The sequence below is a fragment of the Oncorhynchus masou genome, chromosome 32 (genome assembly GCF_036934945.1).
Source record: "Oncorhynchus masou masou isolate Uvic2021 chromosome 32, UVic_Omas_1.1, whole genome shotgun sequence".
In the NCBI taxonomy this organism is placed as follows: Eukaryota; Metazoa; Chordata; class Actinopteri; order Salmoniformes; family Salmonidae; genus Oncorhynchus; species Oncorhynchus masou.
This window is the reverse complement of record NC_088243.1, coordinates 51594175-51609311: the sequence shown is the minus strand read 5'-3', so window position 1 is coordinate 51609311 and position 15137 is coordinate 51594175. Positions and strand designations below refer to the sequence as shown.

Genomic DNA, 15137 nt, shown 5'->3' with positions numbered 1-15137 from the left:
CAGAATGGCAACAACAGAACGGCTTCAACAGAAGAAAATACGCCTTCTGGCGTGGCCCAGTCAGAGTCCTGACCTAAACCCGATTGAGATGCTGTGGCATGACTTGAAGAGAGCAGTTCACACCAGACATCCCAAGAATATTGCTGAACTGAAACAGTTTTGTAAAGAGGAATGGTCCAAAATTCCTCCTGACCGTTGTGCAGGTCAGATCCGCAACTACAGAAAACGTTTGGTTAATGTTATTGCTGCCAAAGGAGGGTCAACCAGTTATTAAATCCAAGGGTTCACATACTTTTTCCACCCTGCACTGTGAATGTTTATAATTGTTTGTATGTTATCAGTTTAAGCAGAAGGTGTTTGTCTATTGTTGTGACCTAGATGAAGATCAGATCAAATTTTATGACCAATTTATGCAGAAATCCAGGTATTTCCAAAAGGTTTGCATACTTTCTCTTGCCACTGTATGTCCAATCCCAATCTGAGTCTGAGTTACTGTCATTGTCCTGTGGTGTTATACAGTCTGTGGTGTAGCCCACAGTACAGTATGCACTTGTCGCTCATGTCATGTGGTTTAACAGATCAACTTCTCCTATTAATGCACTCAGACAGACCCATCACACAGCCGTATGATCTACTGTTGAACTGTCAGCCACAGAGATAAAGATGCATATGCACAACATCTCTCTATCTAATAATTTTCGTTTATATCACTCTATCACTCCATCCCAAGTTCCCCAGAGTAACACATTGACCCTGTTGAGTTCATGACATGTTTTAACTACATCTCAATAAGATGGGGAAATGAAAGTCTGTGTGTGTAGAGAGCCAAGTTTGTGGATCAGGTAATTTATTGAGGTCTGTTGTTTATAAGGCCTCTGGTTTATAGAGTTAATTTCCTTCGAAACGTTGGCTTGGCCTCCTCCTCCTCTCTCTCTATGGAGAGAGTGACATCAGCCAGGTCACCTCCCGGGCTGCCGAGAGGAGAGCGGGTGGAGAGCAGGGGGGTCGGAGGGTGGAGGTAGACAGATGAGGTGCTAGGAATATGATCCTGCCACCTCGGCGATAATGTTATATATGAAGTATTACCTTTCAGATGGCCGTGCATTGTGCTATCAGGGTGGAAAGTTACGCAGGTTATGATGAATCTGCAGCTTTCCTGTTCATCAGCAACAATGAAGGAGAACACATGCCTGCTATTTATAATATACCACACAGATGCACACAAGCACGCAGGCACAAGCACACACCGCGTGCACAGTGCAGATAGGCGAGGGAGCCAAAAGCTCACTCTCTAATCAGTTTGGATCATTTTTCTAAGCATACACCATCTGTTTACCTGGAGTCTTTGATAATATTCTCATGTGCTAAATATTTGAAATGTTTGTCACATTTCTTTCAGGGAAATGATTGGCTGTTAAATCATTAATAGTATTGCAAAAAAATATACTTCCCCACAGAGATAAATCACTATACTGTTTTGGCAATCTCACACAAGTGCAGTTGAGGGGGGGAATTATCATGGGATATTGACATCCTCAGTTGATATCAGAGCTTAGTGTACAAACTCCAGGCCATTGAATAATCTGATCCATTGCCATTGGTCACAGAAAGTCACACAGGCTGTCACAACAGAGGTTTGAAAGGCAATAGGGCTGAGAGGCCCACCCAGAACAGGCTTCCACTCCCCCTTGTTATGTTCTGTCTGAGAAGAGAGAAGAGAGAGAGAGAGAGCGAGAGAGGAGATAGAGAGAGAAGAAAAAGAGCGAGTGAGAGAGAGAGAGGGGAGAGAGTTAGAAAAAGAGAAAGAGACAGAGAGAGCAGGCAGGCAGCAGCCGATACATAGTGGCAGACTGTGTCACGCAGGGAGAAGTACCTGTCATTATTCATGCTGGGCCGGGTGTGTGTGTGTGTGTGTGTGTGTGTGTGTGTGTGTGTGTGTGTGTGTGTGTGTGTGTGTGTGTGTGTGTGTGTGTGTGTGTGTGTGTGTGTGTGTGTGTGTGTGTGTGTGTGTGTGTGTGTGTGCGCGTGCCTGTGTGTGTTGCCATCATGCTAGCAGGACATGCTGTCTAAATAAGCCATCCACAGTGCGGATACAACAATGGCCACTTCATGTGCTTTTTAATGAATGCACCCATTCCTCTGGCTTTTGTTGTAGATTTTTCTTAAACTCATATATCAAGTGTAGTACATGGAAGAGCAGGTCTAGAGCACTTCTATTGGAAATAACCATGCAATGCTATCTTCATGAATGTAGTGAATAAATGCTGTATATTGAATGATATGTACATTACATAAGTTGTATTATTATAATAAAAAATAAATGACAATGTAATAATTACATTATGTTTGTAAACTTGACTTTTGCCTTTCTAATCCTATTTAATTCGAGGTCAAAATATTGGATAACTGAAATGGATACCAAAATGTGTGCCTGTGTACATGTGTGCCTGTGTACATAAATGTACATAAATGTTCCTCTCGTTGAGGAATGTAATCATCTGTATCTGATGGGGATGAATCAACCGTTTCTGATCTATCGGTGCTTCACCTGACGCCACGCATGAGAATAAACATAGAAAATCTGGGTTAGAGACTGTATGAGCAAAGAGAACATTATCCCTTTAAGATATGCACTTAAGAGATCAGGCACTTTTTAAGTGGACCACATGATCTGGGTGCTTGTCAATAGCAGAGGATTGGAGCTTGGTATCTCTATTTGTTCCATTAGCTCATTTTCCAAGTATGAAGAGTGTCATTCATAGGCACTTCACGTCTTAGACATTCTGATCTTTCAAAAAAATTCTCAGCTGAAATCCTGTCTTTTGACGTTCCAGCCAGTGAGTGATGAGTGAGTGAACTTAGAGAGGCTTGCTAAAGTGGCAGCAGTTCACAGTGTAAGGATTTGAAAAGGCTGCGGCGGTATTAGAATCTCCCAGGCTGCTCTGCTCCTCTCCTGTGAGTCTGAGTGACTCCTGAGTCATGGCTGTGAATCACTACTCTCTCCATGTCTTTCTCCCTCCCTACTGTAGCCAGCAGTGTGGCTCTCTCTCTCTTATAAACTCCGCTTTGCCTCGCTGGGCCCCACCATCATGACTCACTCCACCTGATGGCCATACTGCCAGTTGCCCGGCAACTATTATTTGACATCATCACCCTCCCAGAGGGTTCCCATGTTTGACAGGTCCACATAACTCAGCCGTTTGGTCGTTCGGTTGGTGGAAGTGCATAGTCCTCCACTGGTTACTGTGATGTCTACTGTACTGCCGTTGCCTGAGGCAGTGGAGAGGCTGCAGGGGTTCATGACTGGAGGTCAGTCGTCACTGGGATGCAGTGGCTGGGCTGGTACCAAACACACTGCATCCCCCTTAGCCATACAAGGGTATCAATGAGTGTCTCTGACTCACTGTCATAACCGCTTGTGTCGGTTGACTCATAACCTGCAGTCCCCACAGATATATCCTCAGGTGGGTGGGTGTGTGGGTAAGGGGTAATTAAATATTTTTTATAAATGTATCATTCTTGTGGGATCTCTAGCCATTGGCTCCATTGAGATTTTCTTTCATTATTTTTATCTGGCATTAGTGTGTAAGCCTAAGCTTTAGGGCCTAACTGTACACGGGCCAAATACTCTACAAGCCAATCGCCAAATGCTTTTGGGAACTGAGTAGAAAAAGTTTACATTGGCAAAAAAGACAATGTCAGAGCTTAACTCAATAAGAGAAAAGCTGTGAAATGAAGAGGGGGGGCCAGAAAAGTAAAGTTTGGGAAAGATGATAGCAGTGCTGGCTATGTTATGTGTGATGATTGTGACTTCAAACAGGCCTATGGCATGTCAAGGGGGTTAAATGTAAACTGAAATCTGGACACTGACTGTAGGTCTATAACCTCTCAAATAGCCTTAATATTAACTCCTGCAGGATCAAGCATTACTTGCAGTAAAATTATGTTAAATTTTGACTCAGGAACAAGTGTGGAGAAATATGGTTTCTTTCTTTCAGCATCTTGAGAGAATGCGAATGTGCAGTTATACAGTATTCCGTCTGTAGAGGTGCTATCTTTCTCAGCATCATAAAATCTGTTAGAATTTCAACCACATAAAATATGCATACAAGCCGAACTGAAATCATATCAGAAACATGTTGGGTCGTTTTCCCAACCTTCAATTTCCTTACAACCGGTCAAACTGATGTTATTTGGGAATTTTGAACAGAAAATCATTCTAGTTTTTTTGGAGGTTCTTGCATTTTCTCCTCTAAATATATTTTCTCCGTGAAAGAAGCAGAGATGACAGAGAGAACTTTACCAATGTCAACAAGACTGACGCATTCCTTCTATCAATTTCTGACATTATTCTGGTGAGCAAGGGTTTATTTAGCAACGCATAATGACAGAAGAGAAGCCCCATGCATCCAATTACAAGAAGAAACATTTGTAAAATCAGGCAAAAAGAATCCTGCATCCCCTGTTGAAAATTTGTTCTGGCGTCTCTGACTGTAGCCTACAACACATTTTCGATATTAGCGGTTTAGAGTTCGGGTGTGGGCCTCAGTTTTTAACTTTATCACATATAGTCGGGTGGTTGCGGATGGGTAATTGCGGGTGGACATACAGCTGACCCGCGCACCACCAATAACCACCCCCTGCCCTAAAGCCCACCCAGCATCTCTATTCACTCTGGTCTGTCCCTCTGTGACCTGTATGTCACTCTGGAGCCAATCAGCACCTGCTACAAAGGTCAAAGTTCACCGAAAAGGCAGCCTATATGTTTGCATCTAAAAAGGCAATTCCTTTTTCAGTTCATATGGTCCCAGCGCACGTTACATTCAAATTCTGTTCAGGCTATTAAGCACAGAATTGATTTCTAAACAAAAGACTGCGTCTCTGCGTGCAAGAAGGTCAAAGCACCTTTCACACATCTAGGATCTAAATTTGCCTGGCAACATTCACCCTTGATGAATTTGATCAGATTTGTATAGGAATACAAGGGCCCATTATAGTAAGATCACAGAGGCTTTTCTCTTTTCTCTCTGCCTGGGAGCCCCAGTCTCTGGATGGAAAAGTGGCTTTGTGTGCAAACAGTAGCTGAGGCGTAACCAGGTGTAATTAACGGAGGCCAGAGAAAGGAAGTGAATCTCACTTACCCGTAGAATCTCCTCCACACAGCTGGAGTCACTGGACAGGCTGACCTGCACACACACAGAAGAAAAATACTTGTTAGGGAGAGGAAGAAAAGACAACAAAAGATTGTTTCAAAGTAGCCAAAAGGTTCTGAGAGCGCTTCTGATGTAAAGGGTGAACTGAAGTCCATCTCAACAAAGAACAACAGATCAAATAAAGAAAACCCCCAGAATATTTGATATTTTCATCCGCAGACATAGAAAACACATATCCATATTGAGTGCTATTTATTATTCACAGACAGAGAGGACAAATAGGCCCATCTATTCTCAGTCAGAGAGATGACTGCTAGGGGATGACATCACTCTTAATGGCTCACAAAGGGTCTTAGGGAACCACACAGTACCAGCCAGCCGACAGCTCACCCCTCAACCCAGACTTGGAGCAGACCAGCACTGCCCCAGACTGGGTCAGATGAATCCGAGGCCTGGAATGGGCCAGGATTGTATTTCATTTGTAATTGAGAAAACAATACCTCATCTTTTCATTGCATACAGAACGAAGATGCCTGATGTACTCGCAGTAATTGCAATAATGTCAGTATTACAAGTGGAACAAATGACAAGCCATGGTAATGCCATGAGGTCACCATGCAGTCATTGCCAAAGACAGGCTGAACTGATAAAGTATTAAAATTCAATATGCCACCTGGCTCTATACAGTATATAGATCATGTTGGCAAACATGCTAATTGCAGCTCAACAGATAATTACGGAATCTAAGTATAACCTAATACCTCATCACAATCTAATAGAGAGAGTGAGGACTTTTCTGGATATGGCCAGTTCATAGCAAATGTGACCATAGCAGTAAATCTCCAGTAATGTGTGTGTGTGTGTGTGTGTGTGTGTGTGTGTGTGTGTGTGTGTGTGTGTGTGTGTGTGTGTGTGTGTGTGTGTGTGTGTGTGTGTGTGTGTGTGTGTGTGTGTGTGTGTGTGTGTGTGTGTGTGTGTGTGTGTGTGTAGGCTAAAATACGTACTGTGATCTCTGGGCTGGCTGATGAGATCATGCCACCCACAGAGCCACATGGGACCCTGGATGACTGGCTGGCCCTCACACAGTCTCCTCTACTCTGCTCTGCTTTACCTCTGCTCTGGTAGTGGCATCAGCCCACCCCGTGCATGACTGGGGGCATCTTGGCACTGGAAAGGTCAGTGAGTCCGAAGAGAGGGTTAGAGGCGTTGGGTAGGGAGGAGGCGTGGGGTGAGGAGTGATAGAGGGAGCAGAGCTGGGCTTTATCCACCTCAGGCTACAGGGAGCTGGGTAGCTACACACAGTAGCATCCCCGAGACGCTCCTTATGCCATGGCTGACCTGTCGTGTTCCTCCAGCCTCCTTCTACACTACCATCCTCTGACTCTGTTTGACATAATGGTGTGATCTGTGCTGTAAAGCTGCTAAACTACAGTGGCAATGAGGAGATAAATAAAGATACAATATACTCAGTAAGAGTTTGTAGTTGTAAATTATTGTGATTTAATGAATATGCATCTTTGCAAAGTACCAGCTCCTATTGAATTCTGAGTATCAACAGAACTGAAACCATGACAGAAAGCAATTATAACACACAAAATGGTAGAATGAGTTGTTTAACTATTACATCAAAGAGTGAATTAGTAAAACTATATCTATATTTCACCGGTATTTCCTCTCCAGAGATATTAGTGTTTGACTGTTTGTGACTGTGTGTTTATGAATTAGCCATGCTATACAGTGCCAGTCCACAGCGGAGGGTGTCTGAAGTCATCCTAATTCATCCCAGATCCCACAAGGGGGGATTGGAGTCAGTAGGAGCTTTGTAAACAAGCCTCACAGACAGACATAAACTTCCTGTTAGCTCAACCAACAGCACATAATATCCTGTTCCCATAGAAACCAACCAAGTGACTCTAATCAGATGGGTTCTCTACCATTGTCCTGGCTCTGTCTAATATCACTCCGTGGTACAGAAGGACAGGGGCACAACTTATTCCAGCCACACCGGGTCCATATCACCGTCACCTGTGGTGAACCCCATTTAGATTCCAGGCGTGACTCTCGGAGGTGCTCTATGTCTGCCTTGTTCCTCTGCCTCGGGAATGAACACCAAATGTCAAAGATATAAAGAGGAATCCCAGTTCAGTGACAAACAGTTTAGACCCACTCTGAGAGGTTTGGGCTTGTCGGGATCAAGTCAGATGTGACAGATATTTGGGTTCGTATTGCAGATATTGAAGTTATTGTCATGGTTATGATACTGGAGCTAATGGAAGGCAGTTGAGGTAAAATAGAGATCGTCAGAGGCAGTGCAGCCGGCTGGCTGACATAAATTGTGACATTTCAGATAGCATTTGACAAATGTGATTGAGCAGACAATGCATTTCCAATGGGTTGAGGAGTGTGTTTACAGACGCATTAAAGCACGTTAATTTCTCAATATCCCCAAAGTTATTTTGCAAAATGGCTGGAACAGAACTATCCAGCTGAGATCTTATTTCCTAACTCAGGCAGGGTTCTCTGTGTGCCTGCCGTTCCAGTCAGATTGAATTGACTTACAAATGATTTTTCTGCGATAGGCAATTTCCCCATGTGAATAAAAGCTTTGCAAGATGCCCGTGTTCCAGAATAGCGTGATTCCATGGACAATGTAAAATAAAAATGAGATACGCTCTTCAGATGTAATTCTGTACAGTTCCATGTTAAAAATCATTTGTGTGGACAGTGTATGGACTGTAAAGTGTATGGACTGTAAAGTGTATGGACTGTAAAGTGTATGGACTGTAAAGTGTATGGACTGTAAAGTGTATGGACTGTAAAGTGTATGGACTGTAAAGTGTATGGACTGTAAAGTGTATGGACTGTAAAGTGTATGGACTGTAAAGTGTATGGACTGTAAAGTGTATGGACTGTAAAGTGTATGGACTGTAAAGTGTATGGACTGTAAAGTGTATGCAGGAGTCTGAAATCATGAGGGATCGAAAAACATAGAAAATCCAATACTGAATATTGAGCAGCTCAGTGTTACAACCGGTTACAACTCACAAGTTTTAATCACACTAAAGCAGTTAATTGTATCTTCGCAGTGATGAATTTAACATGCTTTGGTGTTTTTCTCACACGGAGATCACTGGAAGTGTCATTAATCTCTCCAAGTTATTTTCTTTTGGCAAGACAGGGGTAAATGGGGGGGAAAAAAGGGACAAAAAGATAGAACTTTTTCAGTCACCTCGTTCTGCAAACTGCAGAATGCTTTCAGGGAAAAATAAGACCAATTGCTTCGAATGATGTGCAGATCCAGGGAATGTTGCAGAGGCAATTACCGGGGCAGAAATACGTTTTCTTTGAAATAGCTGTTGAGAAAAGTGTCTGTGCATCAACAACAGATAAGATGTATTAGCCTCATTTTTAAAAACGCATGTATCAAAGTTGCACAAGGCACTGATGCTCTCGGCAACCACTCAAATTGTGCTTAAAAAGTGGAAGAGTAGCTCCAGGAACAAATAGGTAGATTTGAACATGAGACGATAAGCAGAGGCTCACAGAGGGCTTTTTAGCTGTCTATCCTTCTGACAGTGGACGGATGAATAAACAACAGGAAAAACATGATTGATGACAGAAAAGAGGACACACAGATAGACAGTCACAGACAGGCACACAGGGCAGTCAGCCCATTTCATGATACTGATATATAGACACAGATGAATAGATACATTTCTTTTCCAACTCATAAGTTTATCTCTCGAGATGAGCATTTGTTTGTTGGTGATTGTGTGTGACAAGCAGACATCAGATGCAGGTATTTGCGCCGCACCATGCCTCAGGGTATACACACAAAACCCAAGTGAGATATTAGTCAATTTGAGTCAACATCTTTATTAACATTGAAAAAGGGGGAGGCTTGCAAGCCGAAGAACACCATCCCAACTGTGAAGCACGGGGTGGCAGCATCATGTTGTGCGGGTGCTTTGCTGCAGGAGGGACTGGTGCACTTCACAAAATAGATGGCACATGAGGTAGGAAAATTATGTGGATATTTTGAAGCAACATCTAAAGACAGTCAGGAAGTCAGGAAGTTAAAGATCGGTCGCAAATGGGTCTTCCAAATGAACAATGACCCCAAGCATACTTTGAAAGTTGTGGCAAAATGGCTTAAGGACAAAAAGTCAAGGCATTGGAGTGGCCATCACAAAGCCCTGACCTCAATCTTATAGAAAATGTGTGTGCAGAACTGAAAAAGCATGTGCGAGCAAGGAGGCCTACAAACCTGACTCAGTTACACCTGCTCTGTCAGGAGGAATGGGCCAAAATTCACCCAACTTATTGTGGGAAGCTTGTGGAAGGCTACCCGAAATGTTTGACCCATGTTCAACAATTTAAAGGCAATGCTACTAAATACTAATTGAGTGTATGTAAACCTCTGGCCCACTGGGAATGTGATGAAAGAAATAAAAACTGAAATAAATCATTCTCTCTACTATTATTCTGACATTTCACATTCTTAAAATAAAGTGGTGATCTTAACTGAAATAAGACAGGTGAATTTTTACTAGGATTAAATGTCAGGAATTGTGAAAAACTGAGTTAAATGTATTTGGCCACGGTGTATGTAAACGTCCGAATTCAACTGTATATATATAGCCATTGGGCAGTTACGGCAGTGATCCAACACGGAGCTTAAGGAGTCCTTAGGGCATTTGAGATTGAACCCCCCCGCCTAAGGCTGAACCTAACAATAGAGGGCTAGCTCACATGAGAGAGTAGTTACTGTATCTGAGTGACCCTTTACCCAGCAGAGCTATCTCACAGAGATGGGATCAGACACTAACAGACACACAGAGGAACAAGTACAACAGAGGAACTGATGTTTGCATGAAAATGGAACAAGTTGTCCCAATGAAGTTGTCAGTCAGTAAGGAGCTCTTTGAACTGTCAGATCATCAGAGAGAAAAAACAGTTTCAGTTCCTAATTCCCATTTATGCCATGTCACACACAGTAACGGGAAAATACATATTTTTTTCAAAAGAGTAATATGATTAAATCCACAACACGACAGATACCTCAGTATTTTATAAATGTTCTGAGTATGCCTCCTTAAGTACAGTTTCTTACAATAAATTAAATCAGACTAGATTTACACATGCCTGCCCAAGATGAGCCTCAATCAAATGCAGCATGTTCATTCTAAATGGACGTTCTAATTTCCACACTGTATACCCCTTTCATTGCTCACTGGCATTTCGCAGCAATACCACAATTATGAGGGAAACCGATAGATTGTTCTGTTGCATGGTGACTCACTAACATGCTTGGTTCCAGCAATTCCGCAGGCCTACTTCCATTCCTCAGGGCATACGCCCAAAAAATATTTTCTGCAGGATCGTTATAATCAGGTACTTCATTGAATTCATTGAGCTCCTGACTGATTCGGTTCTCCCTTCTATTCCACACCCTCTGCTTGCCTCTGTTTTCCATATTGTTTTATTGTAGGAGCTGCCTTTCACGTTTAATCTGATTTCCACACTTCATTTTCAATGGCTTTTGTGAAGCCACAGCCGGGCTCATCTCTCACGGATACCCCTCCCCCACGCACACCCACCTCTCACGCATTTCAGAACAGCCAGGGTCCCTCTGAAGCATTTAACAAGCTCGTGTACTCATCATCAGATGTTTTACTGTACCTGAACACAGAAACAGGCAACTTTCAAAGGCTTTACCTTTAGCTTTATGCTACAGACTGCCTTCAGAAAGATAGTTCTGGAAGGTATTGAGGCACCTCTTAGAGCTCATAGAGGACTTTTTTCTCCCTCTCTTTTCTTCCCAGCCCTGCTGCTCTGCCCTCTGCCCCATGGGACAGCGCCCTCTGTGTGGGCGTGCTGGGGGTGTGGGTCTGCTGGGGCATGGACACTAACACAGGGAGACACCCAGCTGGGATGAGTGGAGGGGAGGAGACTCCCCTGTCAGGCGCTGCACAGCCCCTGCCACCTCCACTTAGCGTGACGCCGGCCATGAGGCCAAACAACACTGTGGCAAAAAGGCAGGTAGACATACAGACTCACAAAAACAATCAGACAGACATACGGATGGACAGATGGACAGACAGAGTCACTTCACAGATGCATCCAAACACCCAAACATCCAAACACCAAAACAAATAAGATGCACCTATTCTATAGTAAGAAGTAGAGCGCCCCAGGGCTGGGCATGGAGGTAGAGGCCCAGCCTGCGCTCCTGCCACCCCCACAGAATGCACAATCCCTGGGGCTCAGCGTGCAGCCTTGCCTTCCTCTGCCTCAGCAGCCCCCCAGCGCTTACACCACCAAACAGATGGAACAAAGGGACCTAATTACCATGCAAAGCACAACATCCCTCAGATGCTAGTGGAAGCGTGACTACAGGCAGGGGGAACGCTAGCTGGTCCTGCAGGGGAAACCTCCCCCATATGACCACCCAGGCAGAAAGCAGAGGACCCAGCCTGGCTTCCCTGCCAGGCAGCCAGGCTGCAGGAAGGGAGATGTGTAATCTCCAGGTACTTTAATTCACTATTAATCTTGGCTTGCTAATCATTCAGCATGATACCCCAAGTGCCTGGAGCTACAGCCAGGCTGAGGCACCGAGCACCACTCCTCTCCTCAAAGGGTAAAGTAATGAGCTCTGCCAGCATTAACAAATGATACAGTAGGAAGACTGGGGATCGTTGAGGAAGAGAGGGGGCAAATGAGGGGAATTATAATGGTTACCCTGGGAGAATTCCAGTCCATCATCTCAAAAAGCTGACCTTTATTGTGGAACGCTAAGTGACGTGTTGTCAGGAGGGTCCAGCATCTGAGAGAGGGGCGTTGTACCACTGTAGGTGTAAAATCTCCCTCCACAGCAATTAGCTGATGGAGTAAATACACCAGCTGCTGAACCGAGGCCCTCAGGGGCCAGACGCTTAGATCTTCTCATCTCTCATATAGAATGGAAATAGTCTCAAAAACACTATGCCAAAGGTAAAACTCAATTTTACTAACTTTCAGTGCTTAAAGCACAGCTTAAATCACAGAGGGATTGGCTATGGCCAGAGGGATTCAAAGTGGTAAATTACCTAGTGATCTTTACTCTTAGCAATCTCAAACGAGTGATGCTGTATGTTTCCACACTGCTACTGTGGAGAGTGTGAGTGAGGTCATAAAGTGGGCAGAGCTATAGGCTACCACTAATGAGCAGCAGCAGTATGTTTTACATGCATTCCAATTACGCAGCGCCGACGTCAGCCTAAGTTCCCTCTCTTATCCTAATTATCTGTTACTAATTAAAATTTTGGCTTGGGCTCTGCTAGGGAACGATGTTAACGTAAGTGTTCCTGTCAGTCCAAGAGTAATTTGATTTAGGCCGCGCTGCAGACCAATTAAATATGCTATTTATGCACAGTATGCAAGTCTCCATCTGCGTTTCATCATTATGAGGAAAGAGAGAGAGAGAGAGAGAGAGAGAGAGAGAGAGAGATGGGTGAAGAGGGAAGGATGATGGATAATGTAGAAGGGGCACTCCGGTTCTCCATAGATATAATGATTTAGGAGATCATTCTGGAGCAGACTGCATATGCAAATGATGTGGGTCTGATCTCAGGATAGAGGTCAATGTTTGAGGAAAAAATAAGCAGGGATTGGTAGGAGGATGACTAAATTGAGTAGTGTATGTATAGTATGAACTATGTTCACTATAAGCCCCTTCAGCGTCATAACATAACAGCCAAGTTTCAGTAGAGTGTATCCAGGCTGTATCACAACCGGCCGTGACTGGGAGTCCCATAGGGTGGCGCCCAATTGGCCCAGCGTTGTCCGGGTTTGGCCGGTGTAGGCCGTCATTGTAAATAAGAATTTGTTCTTAACTGACTTGCCTAGTTAAATAAAGTTTCAATAAAAAATAAAGAGTGCAAGGGTGGCTTAGCAGCATTTCAAAAACAATTATTCAAATCTCTGAGCGGTTTGCCTCGGTTTAGTTGTCCTCGGGTCCGTTCGGGACTGGTCTCTATATTTAAAACATTTATTTATGTGTATCGTGTCTGAATAGGAAAGCCCTATGCCCATTTCGGAAAACATTCAACTTTTGGCATAAGAATGTCTGCTAAATGACTCGGCTGTTATAGGAGCGATGCATAGTTAAAACAAGCTTAAGTTCCATCGCTATCAGGACGATATGGCAATCACAGGCAGTTACAAAAGACTACTGTAGCTAATATCCATGGAACTATATAACAATCACATTTAGCTGTCATTCGACTTTAACACACAGCCCTTGTTTCCATATATTTTCCATTTCATTTCAAGGTTTGTTGTTAAAGGCGTGAAGCTGCTAAAGTTTTGACTACAGTGTGTAAGTTACCTGGGCACAGGTAAATAGATGGTGCCCCTTCAGCCCCTTCAGCGTCATGTTCTCGTTGTGTTCTTAGAGAGTCCTCTGGGGAGAGGAAACCAGGCTGATGAAAGCAAGCCAGTGAGATATAAAAAAATAAATATGAATGAGGATAGACACAATTGAGCAGAAAACACTAACACACACTGAGATATTCACTGTCATTTTCTTGGGATGTATATATGAGGAGTTGTATTGTTCTTGCCTTGCTACTCAGATACCTAGACAAATTAACTGTGCAAAGCTGTGGTGGTGAGTTGTCCAGTCAGTTACAGGTTTTAGATTGCAGCTTCACTTTATGAGCCAAAAAAGAGCATTACATAAACTAGGGGAGAAAACAGAACTTTGGCAAAGGTAGAGCCAAATGGGGAGGAGAGAGATTCAAACACGATGATTGTTCCAAATACCACTAACAAGGGACCAGATTATAGAAATATGGCCCTCACCAAACTGTGATTTACTGCCTACTTCTGTTATTTCTTCCATACATGCAGACACACACACACAAGCACACACATGCACACACACACACACACACACACACACACATTATCTTCGCAGCCCAGTTTATAAGCAGCATTGAGGGACTTTGAACAGTGAGACCACATAGGGTATCGTGAGCACTTGTTTCAGAGGGCATTTGTGTCCGCTGATTTTGTCGGCTGTCAAGCCCACATTACTGATGGCTCCTGACTTCAGTTAATATTCATCTAGTGGAGAGGCATAGTGAGAGAGGGAGGGCCACTGTGACGTGCACTGTGACACCACACTGCTCCACATCACTGACTAACAATGTATTCGAATGAGGCTCCCGGGCTCACCCAATGGCTGACTGCTCCCACTGGTCCCACAGTGGAGAGGACAACATGATGACAGGTGAATAACTGTAAATTACATGAACTCTACTTTACCTACATTCCAGTCCTCTACCTTTCATTAATGCTCTCCAACTGTGCATCCAACCAACTGTACCTCCAACCTCTTTATACTACTTTATAATCTCTTACCAATCTTTTAAATGTTGTCTTCCCCTCTCCTCCCCCCCATCAACCCTCTAACCACACCACCCCATTATCTCTTGAACCTCCTCTGGTACTCAGCAGCCTCTCTGCCCCAGTCCAGGCCCTGAGTACAGCCCAATCAACCCAGCCAGCCCCTCTCTGCCCCAGTCAGTCCAGTTTGAAAGACAATAATGTGCTAGATTAGAGGGGAACAACAATTTCATCAGGAACTCTCCAACAACAGCAGCATGAGCAGCGTGGTAGCCAGCCACGTGGATGGAGGGCACAGATAAGCTCTACATTCTCTGCATTCTCACAGTCAACAAAAATGTAATGAGCCAGGGAGCCAGTGGCTGCTGGATCACTGGAATGCAAACACACACACGCACACACACACACAATCACATGCAGAAATATGGGCCTTCGGGAATCATTCCGTGCTTGACCTTTGACTTGTTTTTGTCCTTCAGTTATTAATTTAACTTGCAAACACTAATGATTTCTCATAGTTTTTTTCTTCTTTTTTTGACTGCTCATGTTGGCTTTGTTTCTGTGAATAATTACAATGCTGGATTGATCTCCATA

At 43.8% G+C, this 15137-nt stretch overlaps 1 protein-coding gene across 1 annotated transcript in view; it reads right to left on the bottom strand.

Moving 5' to 3' along the window:
- Window positions 1-15137, bottom strand: part of LOC135526168 (AF4/FMR2 family member 2-like) — a 178621-nt gene that overhangs the window by 95283 nt on the left and 68201 nt on the right. The window contains exon 5 of the mRNA XM_064954305.1: window positions 5142-5186. Coding sequence (XP_064810377.1) covers window positions 5142-5186 — 45 coding nt within the window. The remainder of the gene's footprint in view (window positions 1-5141; window positions 5187-15137) is intronic.